Here is a 14,344-nt window from a genome sequence, read left to right as displayed (position 1 = left end):
TGTTTTGTAGATATGAATGTGCATAATAATTCACGGGAGTCAGAAGAGACACTCTTCGCTTTTTATAAAATATATAAATGTATGCAGGACGGACAGATGATGCTATTAGGCAAGTAGTCGGTAATAATAGTTGATCTAGAAGGTAGTCTTAAAATGTTACAAAATTTGCATAGGCGTAAGGTACATGTATTTATACTTGTTCGTCTCACGCAGATGTACTATCTGATTTAAATCGTCTGATTTAGTTCATTACAATAAACTTTCAAAAACAGATTTTATGTGATATTTTACTTTATGCATTTTCTTTTCCTTCAAATTCACAGATGATGTTTAATCATAAAACGGTTCATCTCACTTAAGTATGTTTCAATTAATGGTAAACTGTTTTGATTTTTTAGTCCTTTTAAAACACACTTAAAAGAAGTCCAGTATGCACGTACTATAATATAAAAGTGAAGAACAAGGACCGGATTGAAACCAGACCAAGTTAAAAACGTGTATTTGCTGATTCTCTATGCAAATGTTATAAAAGATAACAATAAAATTTGAATTATACATGCGTCAGACTGGTTTGTAAAATTGAATTATATTTGTATAATGCTGAAAAAGAATAAAAATGTTCATTGTTCTGACTCCTCTTTTCCATTCAAGGGAATTAACCATGTAACATGTAGTTTATTGGGTAAGTATTCACTAAACTTGTGGGATAATTGAAATGTTGGATGCATATTGTTGTACGTTACCCGCTACTTGAATCCATGTCTAGAGAGAAATCATGGAACATTTTGTCTGATCCATACCAGGCAGACTAATGAAAACATATGCTTGAAATCCTTCTCATTGTATTAAAGACATTATTTATATATATTCGTATTTCTAAAATTTCGGTCGTCAGCGTACACTGTGAAGAGTTTCCCTTATTTTCTATTAAAAAAAATTCTCCATTTTTTCGTTATTTCTTAGAATTAAACACGCAAATATGCAACAATAGTAAACCGCTAAAAGTGTTCAATATAAAAAATAAAAAGACATTTGGTTTGATTAGACAACAATTCACCAGCGTTCAAATGAAGTAGAAATATACAATTAAAGGCCATAGTACAGCCTTCAAAAATGATAACAACTTTAAACCGTATCGTTGGTTACGAAAGGCCTTATCATGAACAATGTGCAACGATTCAAACGTAAAAACTGAATGCCTAATTTTTAGCAAAACAATTTAAGAAAAATCAAACATGAGAGAAATACAAAGCACCAATATAAGAGTACTCGTAGTTAATAATATTTTTTTTTTTACTTTAGTCATATGGCGTTGTCAATTTCCTTTTCAATTTATGAGTTTGACTGTCCCTCTTGTATCTTTTGTCCCTCTTTTATAAGTAAACTAATACTTAGATTATGCTCTCCAAGACTACAGTATCAATCAGAACGCATCCAAAGGTGTTTATGTAACTGAGACGCCATAAAAACTCTGAGAAACATATAACCTTGTGCATTGTCAAAAATAAATATTATGTAAACAGTATCAACAGGATGTAGGAGTATTTAGTTCGCATAACTGCATATATAGCAATATTTTTAGTAATGCTTTAATTATTTAAAAAAAACAATGTGAGTACCAATAAAAACAATATTTAAAGATTGTACTACTGTGTTAAATTACTTTAACAATATTAAGTTGCATGAATCGTATATAAAACTAAAACATGACACACACTTAAATGAATACACATGCGACAGTTACTAAGGTGTCTTAACATAAAAGTTAGGTAATAGGCTTAAGCGTATGAATAATTCCAACAAATCACTGAGAAGATGATTTCACTTATATAATAAAATATATATGATAAGACTAGGATTTTATGTACATGTATTATATGCTGTAATTATATGATTCTTAGATTTGTTGCAGACAGAGGCATTAAAGAAGCCACACGTTATTTTTACTGTAAGCGTATTGCATTGGACAAGTGATCAAAACTTCATCTCATATCTTGTTGTTTTAATATGAAAATTATCTCCATTAGAAGTTAAATTAAGTATCACTACAAAAAATAGTTTTGTTTATACGAAAATTTTAAATTAATGCTTTTTTTGCAAAGAAGTTCTGCCTAATGATAAAAGCGCTTAACAGTTTGAGAGCATCAAATTGGAAAGGTTTAATTAGACTGTATAGCAAAGTTTTGTTAAGGATGTTTGCTTGTCATGTTTTCGAATCTTTGTCTGATTTTCGGAATTTATCTATTTGAATGCCTTAACATTTTTTGCCCATTGATCCATAGTTTTCTCTTTATAAATCTTTTACATGTATAATTATAAGCCATCTGTAAAAGTCTAATAAAATCTTTGTTATTTTTTAATTGTTTTTGAGAACTTAAACCTTTCCATAATAAAGCTATGAAAAATCAAGAGAGAACATTTTCCCGCCAAAATTTCTATGGCTAGTAACTCCAAGACAAGCACATTAACCTACATTTTTTTTTTTACATTTTGTGCTTTTTTTGGTTCCTTTCTTTTTTATCCCATAACAATGTATACTAGTGTTATGAAAAGCTTGTTATTTTGAAACTGAGTAGCAAACTTCTTTCATCCAATCTTAATCCTATCATAAATAACATATAGAATTCAAAATGAAAATAAATTGCACGACCAAAGGATTGTTTACAATACATGCGAACCTTTAATATGCATTATTTGATATAACTATACAATGAATACTAAGCAAATCTATTTTTTAAAACGATTTTAGATTATGATGCGCAGCATTTATTAATTATGTTTCAGTTCGTAGATTCAACACCAAATGTACTGATGAAAATGTTAGTTACTGTAATTGCTACGATAAGTCCTATTGTTGCATTGTTCATTTTATGTACCCATACTTTATTATCTGCCTTTTTCTCCGCGGCTCCTATGATTAACAATAAGACCGCCACTACTAGCTGAATAAAAATGGACACTGAGATTAGGACCAATAGTGGTATGTAATATTTTGAGACGGCCCATTAGATATTACAGCCTTAAGCTGTGTAGCATTAGCAATTAATAAAGCTACATCAAGTAATCCCTTGGCAAAGATTCAATAGTTTATTAAAAATGTCTTCTTTCTGTCATAAGCATTCGATCCTGGTACTTTCGACTCCGACTACAAATAAAATGAAATAAGTTCAGCTTACATACGCATATACATGTGCTTATTGGATAATACAAGAGAAATATTACAGATACAAAAAGTGCTAGCATTAAAATGTACTTAACCTCACCTTAGATGCCGCTTTTGCCAGTTATATAAAAACAAGATGTATCATGATTGCCAATAAGACAAATATACATCAGAGACGGTTGCAACTACGATGTGAGCGTTCTTACAATACCTTTTAAAAAACAATGCTTTTTGAAAGTCAACATCAAAGTTTGATTTGAATTTACAATACATTTAATTTATACGGATTAAAATGGCTCTGATAATTGAATTGTTACATATTGAATCTTGACTTCTTTCGATGAACAAGTATCAGACGCTAAATTCCTGTAAATGAATATGACAGCGGACCCCAATTTTGACCATTTTACTTGATTAGTATCACTTCAAAGTACAGAGGTATGGAAAAATCAAATTAACCTTAACTGCATCTAAGTATCTTAAAAAGGATTTTTAATGTTTTCTTATGAGTATAAGAATTTCCTTTCTAGCTAATGGAAGGTAATCCAATTTAAACCATGTGCCATTATCCATTTTACTGATAAAATTGATAATGGAAATGGGGTAAAAAAAGAGACAACAACCCGACCAAAGAGCAGAAAACAGACGAAGCCCACAACTGGGTCTTCAACACAGCGAGAAACCCCCGCACCCTGATGTGGGCTTCAGCTAACCCATAAACTAGTTCATTGAAAATGGACGTCATATTATTCAATATACTAACCATTCTGAAGTCAAGTATAATTTATTGAAGGAAGTTTATTATACCCCCCAAAATTCTTTGTGTAATTTACTTTTAAATATGGCATAGGACAACGACTTCGAAATCAAAAAATGTATATGACTGTTAAAAATCAATGACAAATTTGTTTCTCTCTTTTACATGCTCAAGTCAAAAGAATTTAGTGTTTATAATTTCGACAATGTTGTTTCATTTATAACATTCATAAAGTCTTTTTATCCGTTCTATGTATTTTTCAGTTATTGGCAATGTTTGTCCAAATAACATTCCTTGGATATACTTTACTGGTATACAGAAAGTGTTCATCTTTGATACATGTTAGTCGATTTTGTTTCCTCTTTTCGTACCTGAATAAGCCATAACCACGAATTAAACATACGTAGTTTTTTTACAATTATAGGTAAAAGAATAAAAGAAACTAAGTTTAGTCTGAACAGATCATTTTGATATTGACATCATTTGAAAAGTTTGAAAAATAAATTGTTAGAGTTATGTCTTGTAACGAGTGTCATTTATTTTCAGGCATTATTGTTTTCAGATAAGTAGTTTTTTTTTGTATAATACAGAGTAAATCACATTTAGGTGTCAGACCACCTATTAAAAATCCCTATCTGTTCAACCAAATTTTGTAATTTTCACAGCTTTCTAAATATTTTACCTTATTAAGTTAACTTCAAAGAAACCAGGTATATCCTGAATTGTACATGTATCACCTTTCTACATGCCAATTTCCAACCAGTTTTCAGAGGGAGGCAATAGGAGGTCCGTTAACACAAAAACAGTTAACAAAAAAGGCAAAAATGCTGATAACAGTTAACAAAGTGGATTGAACAGTTAACAGCTTAAATTGATCTCAGATAACAGTTAACAACACCTCGAAAAGGGCCATACAGGTTAACACAAAAAGGTATTGCCCCCTCTTCAAAGTCTTATAAGAAATTTCTGATTTTGAAAACACAGGTACTACCAAAATAACTCTCGGATTTCTGGAAATCTTAAATTAGTGTATTACTAGTATGTAGCGCATTAATCCTGAATTTTTAACGCAAACTCATAGACAAATGAATTTTGGCTCAAAATGGTCTCAATATATTTCCCTTTCACCAAAAGTTTCATTTCTGCAATTTGTTGGTTAGTTTAGGTAAACAATGATATCAAAAGCACTATTTTGTGTCAGAGTAGGACTTCTTTTACATACGTTTTAAACTGCAGGGAGCAATTGGTGGTCTAACACCTTTACTTAGCATACGGACAACAGAATATAATCGACCACCAGCGAATTGACTAAACAGCACTAAACTCGCTGCAAAGAATACATGTATGAAAAGAAGAAAGAGATACTAAAATGACAAAACATGTATTTTCAGTCATATAATATTTGTTTCATTTCAAACTGACCATTTTATTTCGAAATCTATTTAATAGAGAAATATACATTCATAGGAAAGCTATCCAGTACATTCATTTTAAGAGTACCAGAATATTATCGGAAGAAATTATAAATATATTCGTTCTAAAAGAGAACATGTCAGAATTTGAGATATTCAATTTTTAAGCAGAGATATAGTTTTCACCAGAATTTCCACTGCTTTACCAAGTAACACGACGAATTGTCTATCTGAAAGGAGATAGAAAAGTATGGTCAATTATGAAGATAGGTGTATTTACTCAATGTGATTCAATATTTACGTTGAAAATGATATGAAAAGTACAAAAACAGTTCATATTCCATGTAGAAATTAAGTATAATATTAAATGGGCGAAGCATCAGATGATTATAAAATAGGACCGAAAGATACCAGAGGGACATTCAAACTCATAGATCGAACATAAACTCTGACAACGCCATGGCTAAAAAGCAATATGAAAAACAGACGTATAATAGTATACAAGCACAACATAAAAAACTTATAACGAAGCAACACGAACCCAATGAAAAGGTCTCAGGTGCTCTGGAAGGGTAGTCTAATCCTGCTCCACATGTATCACCCATCGTGTTGCTCATGTTATTACAAAAATAGTCTGATTCGGAAGGTCACTTTCGTGAAACGAGAAGGGGATTGCAGTTACGATATAAGAAACATTTCCGATGTCATCAGTGAAACGGATATTCCACAGTGGCGGATCAAGGGGTTGGAATCCCCCCTTTTTTGTTGGACGATTAATGCATTTGAATGGGGACATATAGTTGGAAACCCCCTTCCACCTTTGTTCAAGGTTGGAACTCCCCTCTTTTTAAAATTACTGGATTCGCCCCTGTTCCGCAACAGTCAACCAACTCGTGATGGCGTCCGTAAAATTTATGAAAGGATGATTTCAACTTTACCATTTGGATCTCTTGGTGTAATAGCTACCGTGTGAGCAGCTATCCTCTATCAAGGAAATCATGATAGGAAATACAACGGTAATATCAATTGGTAGATATATACTTTGTATTTAACTCCATAAAACATAATACAACAAACAAAACTCAATAACACACTATGTTAGTTAACTGTGTCCTCTATGAAATGTGCCTTCGTGTTCTTCTGTGCAGTGATTTTCATTTTGGATCACATAAGTACTGCAAGGCATAGAATGCAAAGTCTTCGTAAAACCTTATTAAAATCAAATGGAAACCCCATATTATGTTTTAAAGACCACTGCCAAAGGATTTGTAACACATTATTATAGTTACTTCGTAGTTTTTGAACATGAAGTCACAGAAAAAGATACGTTCATACTCGCTTAGTATTTTAACTGGATTGAAAAATACTCGAAGTCAAAGTACACTTGCCGACTAAACCGACCATGTACCTTCTTTCTTTACATCTAAAGCAATATTAAAAATCATGTCAGCAATCGCGTCCTTGATAAGTGAAGAAGTAATATGGAAAACTGTTATATTTACCTTGTATGGGAAATTCAAAATCAATCTGCCATTTGTAGTTTTGTAAAAAAAAGGGTGGAATTTTAACCTTGATTTTTCTCAGGTACTGCTCATAATGTTAGACCATTCCGACAGACAGTTTAATTTTCCAATGTTTGTCAACTTTATTCCCTAAATTAGATTTTTTACTTCATGATCCTATACCAGATCGTTCACAACCCTCTCGCAATACTTGACCACCGTTTACTCTTTTACAACATTTTTTCTCGTTATAATACCGAATGACTGCCGTGAACAAAGGTAGTCTAAAACTGTTACAAAATTTCCAAATGATAACTTTAAATGAAAGGCAATGTATTTGCATTAGTGTAAGAAACATGTATTTATCGTTTCGTGCGAATGTACTTTTTGATTTAAATCACCTTATTTAAAACCTATAACGAAACATTCAGCAGAAGAAGAAAAAAAAGATTTTATGTGATATTTTACTTTATGCATGTATTTTTTCTTATAATTCACAGATGATGTTCATAAAAACGGTTCATCTCCCTTAAGTATGATACTAAATATATTCATGGTAAAACGTTTTGGTCTGTTAGTCCTTTTATAACACACTTTAAAGAAATCCAGTACGCACGTACTACAATATAAAGGTGAAGAACAAGGACTGGATCAAACCAGACTTGAAAACTGCAATATTTGCTGTTTCTCCGTTCAAATGTTATGGAAGAAAGGAATAAAACAAGCAATCAACAGAGTGGTAGTAAGCAATTAAATGCCACAGTACGGCCTTCGACAATGATAAATACTTAGAAATAAAAAATGTAAAATAATTCAAACTTAAAAAATGAATGCCAAGTTTCTACCAAAGCACTTCACGAAAATCACATATAACGGACATGAACCAACGTCAGCTTTTGTTCTACAGGCTCCTAGTTGGAGACAAGCATATGAATAATGTGGCGGGGTTATATCTGCTTGTGACAGGACAATATAAGAACAGTTGCAATTGACTGAAACCAATCAGTACGTACGAGGCACAAAACAATTAACATAAAAACAATAGATACAAAGCAACGATATGATAGTACTGGCATCTATTACTGAAAGGTCATTCAAAGCCATTATTACAACTAATAGATAAATTGTTCTTTCATATGTTAGTACCAATTCGTACGCATCGTACATTTTTGTAACTGAGACACCATAAACAGTCTGGAAAACATATGACCTTGAACATTGCCAAAATAAATTATAAGTATAGAGTATCAACAGGATGTAAAAATATTACTTCGCATAAATGTGCATATATAGCAATATATATTTATTATTAATTTTATTGAATTTTTCGAAAAAAAAACAAGTACGAATGGATCAATAAAAACAATCTTATAATGGTTTTACTACTGAGTTAGATTAACAACCTTTAAGAATACGTTGTTTCAAATTAATAAGGATCCAGTAATTTAAATGAATCTTATCTAAATCTAAGATATGACTCAAACTTTAATGAATATACATGCGACAGTTAATAATAAGGTGTCATAAAATACAGGTTCATGAAAAGGCTTAAGCTTATCATTAATTCCAACGAATCAATGAGAAGATGATTTCACTTACATAATAAAAAAATATATATGATAAGACTATGATGCAATGTTTATGAAGTATAAAGATTCTAAAATTTGTTGCAGACTAGTACGTTACAGACGCCACACAATTAGGTTTTCTGTATGCGTATCGCATAAAATAAATCGCCAAACTTCATCTCATATCTTATTGTTTTATCTGAAGCTTTAAAACAAATATGTATTACTACAAAAAAAAGTGTTATGTATATACGAAAATTCACAATTAAAATATTTTTTTTATCAAAAGAAGTTCTACCAAAATGATGAAAAAAAATCTTACAATGTGATAGCACGAACTTGAATTGTATGTAGCTTATTCTGACTTGATTTTAATTATCAAAAATGTTGTCTTAATCTCGTAAGCGTAATCCTATCATAAACAACATATAGAATACAACAACAAAAAATACAATGCAGATGATACTAATATGTGAAACTTCAATTTGCGTTATTTATATTATGATAACATAAATACTAAGCATATATATTTTTCAAAACTATTTTAGATTATGATGCGCAGCATTTGTAAATTATTGATGATTTTTCAGTTCGTAGATTCAATACCAAATGCACTGATGAAAATGTTGGTTACTGTTATTGCCACGATAAGTCCTATTGTTGCATTGTTCATTTTATATAGCCATACTTTATTATCTGCCCTTTTTTCCGTGGCTCCTATGATTAACAATAAGACCGCCACTACTAGCTGTATAACAATCGACACTGAGATTAGGACCAATAGTGGTATGTAATATTTATGAGACGGCCCATTAGATATTACAGCCTTAAGCTGTGTAGCATTAGCAATTAATATAGCTACATCAAGTAATCCCTCAGCAAATGTCTTCTTTCTGTCATAAGCATTCGATCCTGGAACTTTCGATTCTGACTACAAATAAAAAGAAATAGCTTACTTACGTGTATGTATTATATGTTAGTTGGATAAAGCAAGATAAATAATACATATATAAAACGTGTCAGCCTTAAATGTAGTAATAACTTATCTTAGATACCGCTTTTACCATTCATAACGAGCAAGTATTAGACGCTTAAATCCCCTTCCCTTTTCACGAATGTGACCTACAGAATTAGACTATTAATCGGCTTTGTAACAACATGAGCAACACGACAGGTCACAGATATGGAACAGGATCTGCATACCCTTCCGGAGCACCTGTAATCACCCCCAGTTTTTGGTGGGGGTCGTGTTGCTGATGTTCCCCTATTTGTGACATTTTTTTTCACGCAACGTTGTCAATATAAAGAAACTTGATGAGACTGTCATACAAGTGAGAGGTTTAGAGCTTTTAAACCTGGTTTAATTCAACATTTTCTACATCTGAAAATGTCTGTACTAAGTCAGGAATATAACAGTTGTTGTCAATTCGTTTGATGTGTTTTATTCTTTTATTTTGTCATTTGATTAGGGATTTTCCGTTTTGAATTTTCCTCGGAGTTCTGTATTTTTTTTTTTTTTTTTTACTTTTTCCTGTAAATGAATATGTCGGCGGACCACATTTTTTTCCATTTTAACACTACATAGTACAGACGTAAAGAAACATCAAATAACCTAAATCTCGTTTTAGCATTTTATCTACATCGCATACACCAAAAAGACTTGATTTCATTTCTAGTTAATGGGAGATAATTCGATTTGAACCATGTGCCATCGTCTGTTATACTGATAAAACTGAGAATGGAAATGTGGACAACAACCCGACCAAAGAGCAGAAAACAGCCGAAGCCCACCACTTGGTTTTCAACAGAGAATGACAATCCCGTACCCGAAGATGGATACAGCTGACCCCAAAACTCAAATGTGTACACTAGTTCAGTGAAAATAGACGTCATATTATCCATTATATAAACCATACTATAATAATTTATTGGAAGGACATTTATTATACCCCTAAAATCTTTGTGTCATTTACTTGATATGACACAGGACAATGACTTCGATATCAAGAAATATATTTATGACTATTCAATTATAATGACGATTATTTCTCCCTTCAACATGTTCAAGTATAAAGAATTATTACTGTTCACAATTTAGACAAGGTTGTTTCAATTATTTCATTCATAAAGTATTTTAATCCGTTTTGTTTTTTGTCCTAATAACGTTCCTTTGATTATACTTTACTGGTATAATTTGTGTTTATCTTTGTAACATGTTAGTCGATTTTGTTTCCTCATATCTTGCCCGAATTAACCATAAATTTTCACTACACATACAGAGTTTCATAAATGTTTCTTTCTCACAATTACAGGTAAAAGAATAATAAAGAAACAAAGTTTAGTCAGAAACTATCATTTTGATATTGACATCATTTGTCTGAAAAATAAAAAATCTTATCTTTATGTCTTGTAATTCGTTTCATTTATTTTCGGCCATTTTCGTGTGCTTATACTGTTTTGCAACCTGCTTATAAAATTGTTCGATCTTCTTTTGCGACAAGCAGTTTTTATGTTCATGTAAATTACCAAGTAAATAATGTATACTAAATGTTCGGAAACCAGCACTGAATTTGCAGAAAGAATATGTAAAAAAAAAAAGAGACAGAATACTTTGGATGACACAGAAAATTATTTTCAATCATAGAAGATTTGTTTCAGATCAAACTGGTCTTTTCATTAAGAAATCTATTTATAAGAGAAATATATGTTTATAAGACATCCATCCAGTATATTCATTTTAACATCAACCAGAATTTTATCAGATATTAAAATTGTAAACATATTCGTCCTAAAAAAAATAGCATGTCAGGATTTGAGATATTCAATTAAAATGAGAGATAGCGTTCACCAGAATTTCCACTACTAAACCAAGTATCAAGACGAATCAGCTATATGAAAGGAGACAGTAAAGTGTGTTCAATTATGAAGATTGGTGTAATTACTTAAAGTGATTCCAAAACAGCCATAGCGAAAAACGGTAACCGGCGAGAAGAAAAACAGCAGTCCACCTTCCATAGAAAACTAAAAACTTAGCAACACGTAACCAAACAAAACCTGGGATGAACTGAGATGTTCCAGAAGGGAAGAAAATCCTGCAATTTTGGCACCGTCGAAATTTTCAAATATTAAAGTAATTGTGCAATAATATTCATTGTTAGACTGCTGATGACTATAAAGTTATCTTTCAAAGTAGGTTTATAAGAACATCAAGATAAATATTTTACCTGTTTTATGGGCTATTTTCTGTTTTGTCCAGAAATGTTTGTAGCATAACAAGAAGATTGGGTACAATTTCCAATGAGACAGCTCTTCGCAGAACACCAAATGACACAGAAATTATCGATAACAACTATAGGTCACCTTACAGTCAATTTTTTTTCATTCGAACTTTTTGACGTAATTTCACACAAAAATGAGATAAAAGACAAATATTTGTTTTTATTTGGTGCGAATTCCGTCTAACAGTTACGATACAAACTGTTCAGCGAGCTTTAATTTTGATCATTTGTTTCTTACATACTTTTGCAGTTTTGCATAACTTTTGACAAACTATACACTCGCTGCAAATGCGTCTACAGTTTGTCTTTCTTCGTTTGATAGTTCAAACGATGCATTTCTTTCTAACGTTAACATTAATTCAATTAGCTAAACGTGTTCTTGCTTGTCATAACTCAAAAAATTGTCTAAAATTACTCAAAATTTCACTCCCCTCTCACCGAACAATGCATTTGTTTCTACTTCTGTTACGTTTAACAAACTATAACAAACGGCACACCACGTTTACCAAACTTTTGTTAGAAAGAAATGCACTCTTCATCTCTTGATAGATATATGACATATTGTATATATTTGACAACCAGTACGCTTTTATTTGTAAGAAAGCAAGGAAATGTGGATGGTAAAGTTTTTGCATATTGCTAAATAACATAAGTACTAATCCAGTGACAAATCTCATTTGGTGGTTTCATTTCCAAAAAAGAGCAATAAAGCATTTCAGTGTTCACTATAACGAAGTTTTTTATAAGCATTGCGTTCCTCTTTATTGAGTTAGTGCAAGTCTCTCAAACTTCCCACACAGTGGTCGTTGTGTCAGCCACTGCCTCACCTAGATTTCTCGGCGCCTGTTGATGTCTACACCATCTTCTTCGTCTTCTATGCAGCTCCGTCACATTTATTAACTTGTCTCTGTCATGTTGGGACGTACATGCGTTCGGACATACCCGACCAATTCCCGATTATCCCTAAGACCCATATACGATCAGGTCGATCTGGTCTCGTCGAGATCAGGTTGAGATCGAGAATAGTTGATTTGGTCTAGCTAGTCGAGTAAAGATCGAAAATTGATCGGAATTATTGAATAAGTAATCATTTTGTCGTCGGGATGGAGTCGTGATGGAGTCATTAAGGAGACTTGAATGGTCGGGTTCAGGTCGTGTATAGTCGGATGGCGGTCGGGTAGAAGTCGCAAACAGGCTCGATCAAGAATTTGGTTGAGCTTGGACGTGGAAATTTGGACAACCGGGATCATCGAGTTGATCTGATCGGCAGTGTAAACCTAGCTTAATAACTGGATTGAAATATACGCGAATATGTACTCTTGCCGACTAAACCGACCATGTATTTTCCTTCGTTACATCTAAAATTTACTATATTAAGAATCATGAAAGCAATCACGTCATTGAACAAAGTGAAGAAGTAATATGGAAAACTGATATAGTTTACCTTGTATGGGGAATTCATTCCAACAGTTATGTCTGCCATATTTTTATATTTCTTGATATCGTCTGTTATAATTCTTGTTTTATATATGCATTAAAAGTTATCTATATTCTGACAAAGACACTAAATATAAATTTAAGATTGTTCATTATAGAAACTTTCCACTTCTAATATATAGAGACATGTCAAGATAACTAAGATTTATATGTTGGTAAAGCCCGTTTTGTTTACTTATTGCATATTGTAGTATGTTTTAAATAGACGTGGGCATATCGGAAAAATCACTATTTTATTCACCTATATGTTGGGTTGATATCGTGTTTATATTTTAAAGGAAGACGAACTTACATGTAAATATATAAGAAAGAATATGTATGATTGCAAATAAGACGAGACTTAATTTTTAAAAACAATAGGTCATCGTTCGGCCTTCGTTAATGAGCAAAAGCCATAGCGCATAGTCAGCTGTAGAAAGCCTGCTATGACAAATATAAAACGAGAAAACTAACAGCTCGATTTAAGTGTACAAAGCAATGACGTAACGCACGATACTGGTGATACCTGACGTTACTTTAAAATAACGTCGAAATACCACCCGATCCTATTATATAAGCTGCTAATATAAGGATTCTATTAGGGATGTTAGCCGGCTAGTAGCACTAACAAAGTCAGACTTTCATACTGTACAGTACAGATGTTACCACTGGTAGCGCTAACAAAAGACAGAGACCAGTTTCGGAGATGCAAAACTCTAACGTAGCCGTATCAAAACTTACTATTACACGTGTTTCAACGTTACAGCCGCCATACTTCTATTTTAATCAACTTTTAACTTCTATTTCGCTATGGTTTTGATTCGTACACTATGCTTGATTACATTCGGCTGGGAAACGTTCAAGAAAGGTTGTCTTTTCTCGTCAATTTCGTGGTGTGAAAGCTGATGATGGGGAAGTTTCTGACCTTCAGCATTATGCATTGCCGTTTGGTAAGACGTTACGCGCGATGTTCGTATCGTTTACGTTTTTTGTATGTTTCGTTTTTAAAACTGCGCTGCAGGTGCAGGAAAAATCGTATTTTAATGAAAACAAAGATATCAATGTGATGGATATAAATGTCCTTTTTCATTTATCTACATTAAAATAATTTAAAACGCATTAGTTCGAGTTGATAATCATTTGATTCTGGATTTTGGAGAAATAATGGGCTGTCCCGGGTAACATTTG

General features: G+C 32.2%; 1 protein-coding gene across 1 annotated transcript; it reads right to left on the bottom strand.

Moving 5' to 3' along the window:
* Positions 1-8,784: 8,784 nt before the first annotated feature.
* Positions 8,785-13,269, bottom strand: LOC134712261 (ninjurin-1-like). Its single transcript, XM_063573634.1, has 2 exons — positions 13,125-13,269; positions 8,785-9,333 (listed from the first exon to the last, which is right to left on the bottom strand). The coding sequence occupies exons 1-2, from the start codon at positions 13,161-13,163 to the stop codon at positions 8,989-8,991; spliced, it is 384 nt and encodes a 127-aa protein (XP_063429704.1). The 5' UTR covers positions 13,164-13,269; the 3' UTR covers positions 8,785-8,988.
* Between the last annotated feature and the right edge of the window lie 1,075 nt (positions 13,270-14,344).

The sequence above is a fragment of the Mytilus trossulus genome, chromosome 3 (genome assembly GCF_036588685.1).
Source record: "Mytilus trossulus isolate FHL-02 chromosome 3, PNRI_Mtr1.1.1.hap1, whole genome shotgun sequence".
Lineage (NCBI taxonomy): Eukaryota > Metazoa > Mollusca > Bivalvia > Mytilida > Mytilidae > Mytilus > Mytilus trossulus.
The sequence above is the reverse complement of the archived record's forward strand: the minus strand, read 5'-3'. Positions and strand labels throughout refer to the sequence as shown.